Genomic DNA, 13,500 nt, shown 5'->3' with positions numbered 1-13,500 from the left:
CATTTGCCCCACAAAAATTAAAGGGTTAAAAAAATATACACATATTTGGTATCGCCTCTTTCAGAAATGCCTGCTCTATATACATATTAAATCAATTAACCTGATCGGTAAACGTCGTAGTGCCAAAAAATTCTAAACGCCAAAATTACGGTTTTTGGTCGTCACAATATTTGCACAAAATGCAATAACAGGTGATCAAAATGTAGCATCTGCGCAAAAATGGTACCATTAAAAATGTCAGCTCAAGACGCAGAAAATAAGCCGTTACTGAGCCATAGCTCCCGAAAAATGAGAACGCTACGGATCGCGGAATATGGCGCAAAAAGTGTGCCACTTTTTTTTTGGACAAACTTCTGATTTTTTTTAACCCCTTAGAAAAAAGTAAACCTATACATGTTTGGTGTCTATGAACTCGTACTGACCTGAGGCATGTTCCCAAAACATCAGTGTAGAGGCATAACTGTAAAAACAGTGGCAGATTTATTGTTTTTTTTCACCATTTTATTGCATTTTTTTTATTTTTTTCACTACATTTTATGGTAAAGAAGGGAATTTTGTTACTTACCGTAAATTCCTTTTCTTCTAGCTCCTATTGGGAGACCCAGACGATTGGGTGTATAGCACTGCCTCCGGAGGCCACACAAAGCAATTACACTAAAAAGTGTAAGGCCCCTCCCCTTCTGGCTATACACCCCCAGTGGGATCACTGGCTCACCAGTTTTAGTGCAAAAGCAAGAAGGAGGAAAGCCAATAACTGGTTTAAACAAATTCACTCCGAAGTAACGTCGGAGAACTGAAAACCGTTCAACATGAACAACATGTGTACCCGAAAAACAACCAAAAATCCCGAAGGACAACAGGGCGGGTGCTGGGTCTCCCAATAGGAGCTAGAAGAAAAGGAATTTACGGTAAGTAACAAAATTCCCTTCTTCTTCGGCGCTCCATTGGGAGACCCAGACGATTGGGACGTCCAAAAGCTGTCCCTGGGTGGGTAAAGAATACCTCATGTTAGAGCTGCAAGACAGCCCTCCCCTATAGGGAGGCAACTGCCGCCTGCAGGACTCTTCTACCTAGGCTGGCGTCCGCCGAAGCATAGGTATGCACCTGATAATGTTTGGTGAAAGTGTGCAGACTCGACCAGGTAGCTGCCTGGCACACCTGTTGAGCCGTAGCCTGGTGTCGCAATGCCCAGGACGCACCCACGGCTCTGGTAGAATGGGCCTTCAGCCCTGATGGAACCGGAAGCCCAGCAGAACGGTAGGCTTCAAGAATTGGTTCTTTGATCCATCGAGCCAGGGTGGCCTTAGAAGCCTGCGACCCTTTGCGCTTACCAGCGACAAGGACAAAGAGTGCATCCGAACGGCGCAAGGGCGCCGTGCGGGAAATGTAGATTCTGAGTGCTCTCACCAGATCCAACAAATGTAAATCCTTCTCATACCGATGAACTGCATGAGGACAAAACTAAGGCAAAGGGATATCCTGATTAAGATGAAAAGAGGATACCACCTTCGGGAGAAACTCCTGAATGGGGCGCAGCACTACCTTGTCCTGGTGGAAGACCAGGAAGGGAGCCTTGGATGATAGCGCTGCCAGCTCAGACACTCTCCGAAGAGATGTGATCGCTACCAGAAAAGCCACTTTCTGTGATAGTCTAGAAAGTGAAACCTCTCTCAGAGGCTCGAAGGGCGGCTTCTGGAGGGCAACTAGTACCCTGTTCAGATCCCATGGATCTAACGGCCGCTTGTACGGGGGTACGATATGGCAAACCCCCTGTAGGAACGTGCGCACCTTAGGAAGGCGTGCCAAACGCCTCTGAAAAAAGACGGATAGCGCCGAGACCTGACCTTTAAGGGAGCCGAGCGACAAACCTTTTTCTAACCCAGATTGCAGGAAAGAAAGAAAGGTAGGCAATGCAAATGGCCAGGGGGACACTCCCTGAGCAGAGCACCAGGATAAGAATATCCTCCACGTTCTGTGGTAGATCTTAGCGGACGTGGGCTTCCTAGCCTGTCTCATGGTGGCAACGACCCCTTGGGATAATCCTGAAGACGCTAGGATCCAGGACTCAATGGCCACACAGTCAGGTTCAGGGCCGCAGAATTCCGATGGAAAAACGGCCCTTGGGACAGTAAGTCTGGTCGGTCTGGTAGTGCCCACGGTTGGCCGACCGTGAGCTGCCACAGATCCGGATACCACGCCCTCCTCGGCCAGTCTGGGGCGACGAGTATGACGCGGCTGCAATCGGATCTGATCTTGCGTAGCACTCTGGGCAAGAGTGCCAGAGGTGGAAACACATAAGGGAGCCGGAACTGCGACCAATCTTGCACTAGGGCGTCTGCCGCCAGCGCTCTTTGATCGCGAGACCGTGCCATGAAGGTTGGGACCTTGTTGTTGTGCCGGGACGCCATGAGGTCGACGTCCGGCCTTCCCCATCGGCGACAGATTTCCTGAAACACGTCTGGGTGAAGGGACCATTCCCCTGCGTCCATGCCCTGGCGACTGAGGAAGTCTGCTTCCCAGTTTTCTACGCCGGGGATGTGAACTGCGGATATGGTGGAGGCCGTGGCTTCCACCCACATCAGAATCCGCCGGACTTCCTGGAAGGCTGGCCGACTGCGTGTCCCCCCTTGGTGGTTGATGTATGCCACCGCTGTGGAGTTGTCCGACTGAATTCGGATCTGCCTTCCTTCCAGCCACTGCTGGAAGGCTAGTAGGGCAAGATACACTGCTCTGATTTCCAGAACATTGATCTGAAGGGTGGACTCCTGCTGAGTCCACGTACCCTGAGCCCTGTGGTGGAGAAAAACTGCTCCCCACCCTGACAGACTCGCGTCTGTCGTGACCACCGCCCAAGACGGTGGTAGGAAGGATCTTCCCTGTGATAATGAGGTGGGAAGAAGCCACCACTGCAGAGAGTCCTTGGCCGTCTGGGAAAGGGAGACTTTCCTGTCCAGGGATTTTGACTTCCCGTCCCATTGGCGGAGAATGTCCCATTGAAGTGGGCGCAGATGAAACTGCGCAAACGGAACCGCCTCTATTGCCGCCACCATCTTCCCGAGGAAGTGCATGAGGCGTCTTAAGGAGTGCGACTGACTTTGAAGGAGAGCCTGCACCCCAGTCTGTAGAGACCGCTGCTTGTCCAGCGGAAGCTTCACTATCGCTGAGAGAGTATGAAACTCCATGCCAAGATACGTTAGTGATTGGGTCGGTGACAGATTTGACTTTGAGAAGTTGATGATCCACCCGAACGTCTGGAGAGTCTCCAGTGCAACCGTCAAGCTGAGTTGGCATGCCTCTTGAGAGGGTGCCTTGACCAGTAGATCGTCCAAGTAAGGGATCACAGAGTGTCCCTGAGCGTGCAAGACTGCTACCACTGCCGGCATGATCTTGGTGAACACCCGTGGGGCTGTCGCCAGACCAAATGGCAGAGCTACGAACTGAAGATGGTCGTCTCCTATCACGAAGCGTAGAAAGCGTTGGTGCTCTGTAGCAATCGGCACGTGGAGATAAGCATCCTTGATGTCTATTGATGCTAGGAAATCTCCTTGAGACATTGAGGCAATGACTGAGCGGAGGGATTCCATCCGGAACCGCCTGGCGTTCACATGCTTGTTGAGCAGTTTTAGGTCCAGAACAGGACGAAATGAGCCGTCCTTTTTTGGCACCACAAAGAGATTGGAGTAAAAACCTTGACCTCGTTCCTGATGAGGAACAGGGACCACCACTCCTTCTGCTCTTAGAGAATTCACCACCTGCAGAAGGGCATCTGCTCGGTCGGGATGTGGGGAAGTTCTGAAGAACCGAGGCGGAGGACGAGAACTGAACTCTATCCTGTACCCGTGAGACAAAATGTCTGTTACCCACCGGTCTTTGACCTGTGGCAGCCAAATGTCGCAAAAGCGGGAGAGCCTGCCACCGACCGAGGATGCGGAGGGAGGCGGCCGAAAGTCATGAGGCAGCCGCCTTGGAAGCGGTACCTCCGGTTGCTTTCTTGGGGCGTGAGTGAGCCCGCCAGGAATCAGAGCTCCTTTGCTCTTTCTGAGTCCCTTTGGACGAGGAGAATTGGGGCTTGCCCGAGTCTCGAAAGGACCGAAACTTTGACTGCCACTTCCTCTGTGGAGGTTTGCTTGATCTGGGCTGGGGTAAGGAGGAGTCCTTACCTTTGGACTGTTTAATGATTTCCGCCAATTGCTCACCAAACAGTCTGTCTCCAGATAATGGCAAGCTGGTTAAACATTTTTTAGAAGCAGAATCTGCTTTCCATTCCTTTAACCACAAGGCTCTGCGCAAAACTACAGAGTTGGCGGATGCCATTGAGGTACGGCTCGTAGAGTCCAGTACCGCATTGATAGCGTAGGTCGCAAACGCAGACATTTGCGTAGTTAGGGACGCCACTTGCGGCACTGCTGGACGTATGAGAGAGTCCACCTGTGCCAGACCAGCTGAAATAGCTTGGAGCGCCCACACGGCCGCGAATGCTGGAGCAAACGACGCGCCAATAGCTTCATAGACAGATTTCAACCAAAGGTCCATCTGTCTGTCATTGGCATCTTTAAGTGAAGCCCCATCCTCCACTGCAACTATGGATCTAGCTGCAAGCCTGGTATTGGAGGGTCCACTTTTGGACACTGGGTCCAGCGTTTGACCACGTCAGGGGGAAAAGGATAACGGGTATCCTTAAGGCGTTTAGAAAAACGCTTGTCCGGATAAGTATTGTGTTTCTGGATGGATTCTCTGAAGTCAGAGTGGTCCAGAAAAGTACTCAATTTACGCTTGGGATACAGGAAATGGAATTTCTCCTGCTGTGCAGCTGCCTCCTCTGCAGAAGGGGCTGGGGGAGAAATATCCAACAGCCTATTGATGGCCGCTATAAGGTCATTTACCATGGCGTCACCATCTGGCGTATCCAAATTGAGTGCGGCGTCAGGACAAGACTCCTGATCACCCACCTCTGAGCCATCATATAGAGACCCTTCTCGCTGAGACCCTGATCCGCGTGATGACGTGGAGGGTCTCTCCCAGCGAGCTCGCTTAGGCGGACTGGGACTGTCATCGGAGTCAGAGCCCTCAGCCTGTGATGCCTGGGACCCCCTTGAATTACGGATTAATTCCAGCTGAGGGGGGCCGGGGAACATAGACACAGCGGTGTCCATGGTCTGAGCAACTGGCCTGGACTGCAAGGTCTCCAGGATTTTTGTCATAGTCACAGACATTTTATCAGCAAAGACTGCAAATTCTGTCCCCGTCACCGGGGTAGGGTTCACAGGCGTCTCTGCCTGGGCTACCACCACAATAGGCTCTGGCTGACGAAGTGCCACTGGGACTGAACATTGCACACAATGAGAGTCGTTGGAGCCTGCTGGTAGATTAGCCCCACATGCTGTACAAGCAGTGTATACAGCCCGTGCCTTGGCACCCTTGCGTTTTGCGGATGACATGCTGTTGTCTCCTCAAAGCAATATAGGGTGTACAGCCAAGAAGCGACCTTACAGTGCAGTACACAAATATAACACTGTGGCACTAGTGGGGCCGCACGTATGTGCTGCTTACCGCCCGCTTAGCGCGGGTGTGTGGTCGCCAGAAACCCCTAGCCTGGGTCCCTCAGAGCCTGCGTCCGTTCTCCAGCCAGACTGCATGTGTATAATGGCTGCCAGCGTCCTGGGGAGCTGCAAGCCTGGGGGCGGGCCTAGGGCGTGCATAGAGAAAAAGCGCGAAGCCTGTGTCCTACTGTGCTCAGTGAGAGGGCTGGAGCATGTAAATCGTGCTCCAGCCCTCGGCGCTGCCGATTGAACAACGTCTCTCCCCTACCGTGATTGACAGGGTGGGGGGCGTTAACGAAGCGGAGCTAGGCCGCAGAAAAACCGGGGACTAAAGTTAGAAGCGCCGCCGCCGTAAAAGCGCGGTCGGCGCGTCCCCGGCGCACTACAAGTCGCAGCTGCGCCGCCGCTCCAGGGGCGGTCGGCGCGGCGATCCACACACATAAAGTCCCCCAGTAATCTGCGGGGACTATAAGCCCAGCGCACAGCGCTACAGTCCCCGGCGCACTAGCACACCCAGCAAGCCTGGGGTGTGCGTGGCCTGCCATACGGGGACACAGAGTACCTGAAAGTTGCAGGGCCTTGTCCCTGAACGGCACTCCCGCTCCACATCCAGCAGGTTCTATGGGTCTGTGGATGGAGCCCGGCCTCAGGGCTTGGTGGCCGGTAAGATCCCACTTCCTCAGAGCCCCTCAGGGGGATGGGGAAGGAAAACAGCATGTGGGCTCCAGCCTCCGTACCCGCAATGGGTACCTCAACCTTACAAACCACAAGTGGGGTAAGAAGGGAGCATGCTGGGGGCCCCATAAGGGCCCTCTTTTCTTCCATCCGATATAGTCAGCAGCTACTGCTGACTAAACAGTGGAGCTATGCGTGGATGTCTGACCTCCTTCGCACAAAGCAGAAAACTGGTGAGCCAGTGATCCCACTGGGGGTGTATAGCCAGAAGGGGAGGGGCCTTACACTTTTTAGTGTAATTGCTTTGTGTGGCCTCCGGAGGCAGTGCTATACACCCAATCGTCTGGGTCTCCCAATGGAGCGCCGAAGAAATGAATGTTGTCTTCCTAAACTACAGCTCGTCTCACAATAAACAAGCCCCCATGTGGCTGTAAAAATAAAAAAAGTTATGGCTCTTGGAATAAAAGGAGGAAATATAGACAAATGCACAATAGGGCAGCATTATCAGATTTTGCAGACCGCGCCAATCATTGATGCCCGTTTGGGAGCTTTCTACAGTGAAGCAGCCACGAGTTCTCGCTGGATGTGTCAGACTTTTTCCGATGTCACTCAGGGTATGTGCGCACGTTGCTTTTTACCTGCTTTTTGCTGCTTTTTCTTCTGCGCTGTTTAATGCCAAAATGGATGTGTTCTTCTATTCAAGCAAAGTCTATGGGAATTTGGGTTTCTTGTTCACACTATGTTGTTCAAAATGCTGCCTTTTTGAGGCAGAACTTTGGTCAAAAACTCAGCTTTTCAAAGAAGCAACATGTCAATTGTTTTTGCCATTTGGGTTTTGCACTGCAAAGCTGAGTTTTTGACCAAAGTTCTGCCACAAAAAGGCAGCATTTTGAACAACATAGTGTGAACAAGAAACCCAAATTCCCATAGACTTTGCTTGAATAGAAGAACACATCCATTTTGGCATTAAACAGCGCAGAAGAAAAAGCAGCAAAAAAGCAGGTAAAAAGCAGGTAAAAAGCAACGTGCGCACATACCGTCAGGACTATTTTCTCTCCACTCCCTTCATTAATTTGCTTCCAACTTAACAGGAGCCGAGTGCAAAACTTCAAAAGGAACAGTGGGATTTGGAATACTAGATGCGCCATTATTTGGCCGAGCGCCGATCCCTTTGTTCTGCTAATATACGAAAATGAGATTTCTAAAATTAATAGAAAAACTCCAGACAAACACAGGGATCCATAAACCAGCAGCGTGCGCCGCCTCACGGTCACACGGAATTACTCTCTATATTTTTGGCATTTTTAGGAAGTGTTATTGTGTCTTGGCGACATTACAAGAAGCCACTGGGATGATCTGCGACTTTCTAGCGCACTCTCTGGAGAGGAGGGAATGGCGGAGCAGTCTACATACCGCATGTCTCATCCATCAGTGATCTTACACCTTAAGAATTCACGTCTCTTCTTAAAATAGGAGAGGACTGGACTCCGTCTCTATCACATGCTCAGAAAAGGGCCCCTGGTTTTTCTATAAATTACAACGTGACTGTACTACTTATTGATTTCAGAATTAAAGGGGTTGTCTAGTTATGGAGACTTTTTTTATTTAAATACATTTATTTATGAGCTAAAAATAATTTTTGCTATTAGGTTTCATTAAGAATTTTGCACCGTTTGCCTTTTAGGCCATGTGCGCACTAGAAAGTGACTTTTTCTCAAGGAAAATCCGGACACTCTTAAAGAATCCCACACCTACGGTAAAAAAACGCATCAAAACTGCAACGAAATCCGCATGCGGTTTTGCCGCGGATTTGGTTCCTGCGGACGTTTACCATTATCTATGGCAAATACCGCAGGTACCTGCGGAAAAGAAGTGACATGCACATTAATTCCGCAGCGGAAAATCCGCAGGTATAAAAAAAACCGCAGTGTGCAGCATTTTTTTTATATTCATAGGTTTTCCTGGGGAATGACTGCAGAAATGTTAGATATTTTCTGCAGCAAATCCGCGGCAAATCCGCAGCGTGCGCACAGGGCCTTAAACCTTTTTTATACCTTTTTTATGCCTTTTACCATTTGCTGCACTGTCTATTGCTGGCTGCAGAATGAGAACTGAGGATCCTTCAGTGAGCTCGCATTGATTGTCTGATGGTCAAGTTTGTAAATCTGTCATTTTTTTAAATTTTTTTGTGAACTGCTCTCACCTGATTTAGGACTTCAGAATGCAAAATAAAAAAAAAAATGCGTTCGGTGCGAGTCAAATGTATATAATATGAGCACCTGAGTTGCAAGACTAAGTGATTTACTGACTATAGATTGTTGTTATTAATGGTACCATGATGCTATTCTCTCTAGTTTTGCATATCAATGATTGGAATTGCTTTTGTTATGAAAACCAATAAAAATGTTACATTTCCCAAAAAATAAATAAATGTTAAGGCAAAAGAAAAGCCTATATAATGGCAAATTTAAATAAAACCCAATTGCAAAAATGATTTTTAGTCTCAAATATTTGCATTTAATTAAAAAAAAAAAACCTTAAAGGTTTAAAAAAAAAAAGGTGTAATAAAAAAGAATTAATATAAATTTTTAATTTCAGGTTGAATATTAAAGGAATCTGATTTACGGGGGAACGCCGGGAAAGGGGGAATAATCATGAATGACGTGGCCCAAAAGACTGAGGTAGGTACTTTACCTGTGTGATAGGTATTGGAACTCCCGCAGGTGGCATGTGATGTCGCGTGGTGCATGGGGCCGGTAAGAGTAGCCTTATTGTGGTTAGTACAAGCCATCCAACGCCATAGAAACTTTTTCCAGTGCAACTTTTCAGTTATCTCTACAGAGAATGTGTATAAAAGGGGCAACTAAACTTTTTATTGTATAGTCCCTTTTCCATAGTGTTTACTTGTGATTCTCCACTAATCATGGTCCGCTTTTTATCAAGGGCGAACCTCAGCGATCAACAAAGACTAAACGGGAACTATAAAATATAAAAAAAAAAAGCTTCAAAAGTTTGTAGAAATTAATTGGAAAGTTTTGCATTTGTAGCGACCCTGAAGCCATCAGGGAGCTACAAGGTACTGCATCCCCACCAGGATATAGGGCCTACCCCCAGGGACCCAGAAGACCAGTGCCGGTAACACCAAAAACATTCCTGTTAATCCTTGGTTTTTTTCCCAAATTCCCCATAGACTGGTACCAGGCTAGGGTTGGACCAATGGATGGCCGCCTAGAGGTGGAGCCGATCCAGTCCACTAGACGACCAGGTGGGAGGGGCAGACAGTGGAGAGTCTGACAGTAGTCTGCAGGAGTCGGTGACAGAGCGCGGAAGTGAGCGGACACACTGACAGGAGTGAGACAGTGACCTGAGGGCCCAGGCGGTTAGTTGCCGGTGGAGTACGGTGGAGTACTCCCGGAACCATAGCACCGACGGGGTACAGGACCCTAGGTGTGGCAAACACTCCAGGCAGACCTGATAAAATTTGCACAGTGAGTGGACCATTAAGGACCTCACTGACCTTCGGGACACAGTGGCAAAGGGAGAACCGGGGAACAGGACCAGAGAAACCGACCCCACAGGGTTCACACTACCCTCATACGGACTGCCATTAAGAGACTACCAGGAGGGAAACTCTAGTTGCTCCAAGCCACGGGGACCCACCAACCAAAGACAGGTGCAGGGGAAAGAAGCCACCAGGTCCCTAAACCGGCACTGGGACTAAGGGGACCTGCGGTTAAGATTAGACCCGTGGAAGCGTGTTTAAATGCGAAACGGCCATCGTCTGTGAGGGATCCTGCACCCAGCTCCTTCACTGCCCTTTTAATATGCACTACTTAATTTAATAAAAAAAGAAAAGTTTTTTACCGGAGATTTGGTGTGCCGCTGGACTTTTTTTCTATATGGTTCCATACATCTACAGCTATCCTGTTACATCAGCGAGCACCCAGGACCGGAGCCTTATTAAGGGAATACTGCGTCTAATCCACTCCTCCCCAGGATTGTACACAGGTCGTACAGCGGTGGTGCAGAACCACATCTATTTTTTGCACTGATTAAACATAGTCAAAAAGAACTTTTTTTCTCTAGTATATAGGTATGCTGCCATATACGAGTACATCTGAATACAGTTTTTTATCATTTATTCCTACACGTCCAGTGAAAAGCACTGTATAAATGTGAACCGGGGCTCAGTAGATGCAACTTCAACCAGGACTTTAAAATGTGAACTTAATTGTCCTCTACAGATGAATGCAGAGATGTGATGGTGATGTATTCTGTAGCAGCAGTCTTTAGTCTCAGCAGCCACTTTGATTTGCACTTTTCATTACTACTGTTCTCCTGAATACGGCGATGTTTTCCTTTTCTTCCTGCTCCTCTCCATTCCTGAGATATGGCCCCCTTTTCTCTGTATATAAATCGCATTTTGTTAGCCAAGTGGGTGTGGTCCTCAATTCTTTGGCGGGTGTCTACTTTGATGACCACACCCCTTTGTAACAAAACTAGATTTATGTACTGGGAAGAAGTGGCCATATCTCACTAACAGAGAGGCACAGGAAGAAAAGAAAAACATCGCCGGATTCAGGAAAACAGCCGCATATACAAAAAGTTGAAAAAAAAATAATATTTCTGGACAGTGACAAGTTCTATTTAATAATGTTGAAACACTCTTAAACGTTATTAGAGATTCAATCTCTGCATGGTCGCTGCCGCCCCCTCACCGGATCTGAGGATCTGTATAATCAGACAATAATGTCATGTCCTGTGGCTAAATATATACAGAGACTATCCCTTTAAGTGGTAAACATTTACCCTTAGGGAACTATTAGGCCCTGAAGCTAAAGTTCTACTTAAAAGTCTGCTATGTGTTCCAGTAATGGCCATTGTATGTGGTTCTTTGTCCTATTATATTGTTTCACCCAGAAGCCAGTCTTGTACTTGGGCTGTGTTTGGTAATTAAAGTAAAGGAGACTGCACTGCAATACCAGACACAACCTTTAGGGGACAGTGGCGCTGTTTCTAAAGACATAATGATCTTAATCACACGTGTGTAAACTTTCAGGTCATATGTGATAAGGTAGTGATTACAGTGACACGGATTAATCCTAATGGTGAACACTACAGCAGATCCCAGACTAAACTCGCTGATAACAGAAAATAAAGGCCAATATTTAAAGTTGTTTTTATTTTTTTGTGGATAAAAATATTTTTCAGAAAGGTTGAGAAGTCATGCTCACAGTCACATTCCCGAGATTCTTGTGTATTAACATTTTTCCAGTCTCTGCTGATCTCTACTTCCTGTACACACAGGAAATGCTAGTAAATACTTTCTGTACACACTGAAAATGGTAGTAAATACTTCCTGAACACACAGGAAATGGTAGTAAATACTTCCTGTACACACTGAAAATGGTAGTAAATACATCCTGAACACACAGGAAATGGTAGTAAATACTTCCTGTACACACTGAAAATGGTAGTAAATGCTTCCTGTACACACTGAAAATGGTAGTAAATACTTCCTGTACACACTGAAAATGGTAGTAAATGCTTCCTGTACACACTGAAAATGGTAGTAAATACTTCCTGTACACACAGGAAATGGCAGTAAATACTTCCTGTACACACAGGAAGTGTCAGTTAATGCTTCCTATACACACAGGAAATGGCAGTAAATACTTCCTGTACACACAGGAAATGGTAGTAAATACTTCCTGTACACACTGAAAATGTTAGTAAATACTTCCTGTACACACAGGAAATGGTAGTAAATACTTCCTGTACACACAGCAAGTGTCAGTTAATGCTTCTTGTACACATAGAACGTGATGTACCTGTGGAATAAAAGCGCAAAAATAGGATCTTACCCGGTATGGGGGTTTAGTCTAGTGCTAAAAACGCACTCACCTGCTGGGGTTGTGCCAGTCACAACTCCTTTCTGCACAAGTAACGGTGGTGGTCAGCAGCGGCCCCGAAGGTTAATAGTATCATAAACGGGGAGAGGAATATGGGTGTAAGCCGCGCTAAAACCACAGAATCCAGAAGATTTAAAGAAATCCCTTTATTTTCATAAGTCTAGGCGTTTCAGAGATATATCTATCTCCTTCTTCAGGACAAGGGAAATCATCAGTTGATTTCCCTTGTCCTGAAGAAGGAGATGGATATATCTCTGAAACGCGTAGACTTATGAAAATAAAGGGATTTATTTACATTTTCTGGATTCTGTGGTTTTAGCGTGGCTTACACCCGTATTCCTCTCCCTGTTTATGATCCTGTACACATAGGAAAAGGCAGTAAATGCTGGTTCAGCCAGTCACTGATTGAGGTGGGTCAATATGCTGTGGCCTGTGATTGGCTAACAGGCACTTCCTGTGTTTTCAGGAAGTAGTGACTAGATGGGACTGAGTTGATCCATGACCAGTGAGGGGGTTTAAGGGGGTATCAGTGAGCGTCACTTCTTTTAATCATTTTTCTACCTACTTTAAGCCATTTTAAAATATTTTTTTTATCCACTGAAAAACCCCTTTAAGTTCACATCAGAGATAACAGAGACTTTAGGTTTACGTTCCCATTAAAATCCATCAGATAATATAATAACAATAACATGCGCTGGGAAATGCGTCTCGTGCTCTGTCCTTACTCTCTTTCTGTCTATAATTCTTTCTTGATATCTGTCATGCTCCTTTCCTGTTTTTCTCATCTTGAAGATTCTGCTTTCTACATCTAAACCTGTCCAAAAAACCTACGTCCCAAAACTTGGCAAGGGAGATGTAATGAATAAATTTGAAGCCATGCAGAAAGCCAGAGAGGATCGGAGCCAGAGGAGATCCACGGACGAAAAACAGCGGAGGAAAGAACAGTATAATAGGGAGCGGATCTGGAACAAAAGGAAGCAAGAGGTGCTCTGTGCTGCTGTGGATTCACTGTCTTGTGTGGTAGCCATGATATACGAGTGTAGGCCGCAGTATACATATACACTAACCTCCAAGTGACGATCTTTACGACTGTCCACTTATTTTCAAAAATGTTCCCTGTGGTCTCTTGTACAGATCAATGGATCAGGGTGTGGTGCATTTCTTTATATCGTGTCCATGCTCGTGGCAGAAGTCCACCATGATTTTTGTACTGTATGATACATTATAAATGTACAAATGTCCCAAAAAATTTTTTTACCCACTTTCCATCATATGCACTAATAAAACACCACTCTTATTAGGTATTTTAAATTGTGATTTATCCAACACCAATTACATTACTAAAATAGATTTGGTGATTTGGATTTTCCAAT

At 46.9% G+C, this 13,500-nt stretch overlaps 1 protein-coding gene across 7 annotated transcripts in view; it reads left to right on the top strand.

The window, feature by feature from the left end:
* NEXN (nexilin F-actin binding protein) overlaps positions 1-13,500 on the top strand; it is a 90,211-nt gene that overhangs the window by 31,736 nt on the left and 44,975 nt on the right. For 5 of the 7 annotated variants that reach the window (XM_075320270.1, XM_075320268.1, XM_075320266.1 and 2 more), the window contains exons 2-3: positions 8,814-8,896; positions 12,920-13,111. In XM_075320270.1, the coding sequence (XP_075176385.1) occupies positions 8,870-8,896; positions 12,920-13,111 (219 nt within the window). In that variant the 5' untranslated portion in view covers positions 8,814-8,869. The remainder of the gene's footprint in view (positions 1-8,813; positions 8,897-12,919; positions 13,112-13,500) is intronic. The other 2 variants (XM_075320269.1, XM_075320272.1) reach the window with 1 other exon arrangement.

Source organism: Anomaloglossus baeobatrachus, chromosome 8 (assembly GCF_048569485.1).
Source record: "Anomaloglossus baeobatrachus isolate aAnoBae1 chromosome 8, aAnoBae1.hap1, whole genome shotgun sequence".
NCBI classification, from domain to species: Eukaryota; Metazoa; Chordata; class Amphibia; order Anura; family Aromobatidae; genus Anomaloglossus; species Anomaloglossus baeobatrachus.
Note: the sequence above shows the minus strand (reverse complement) of the source record. Positions and strands in the feature narration are given on the sequence as shown.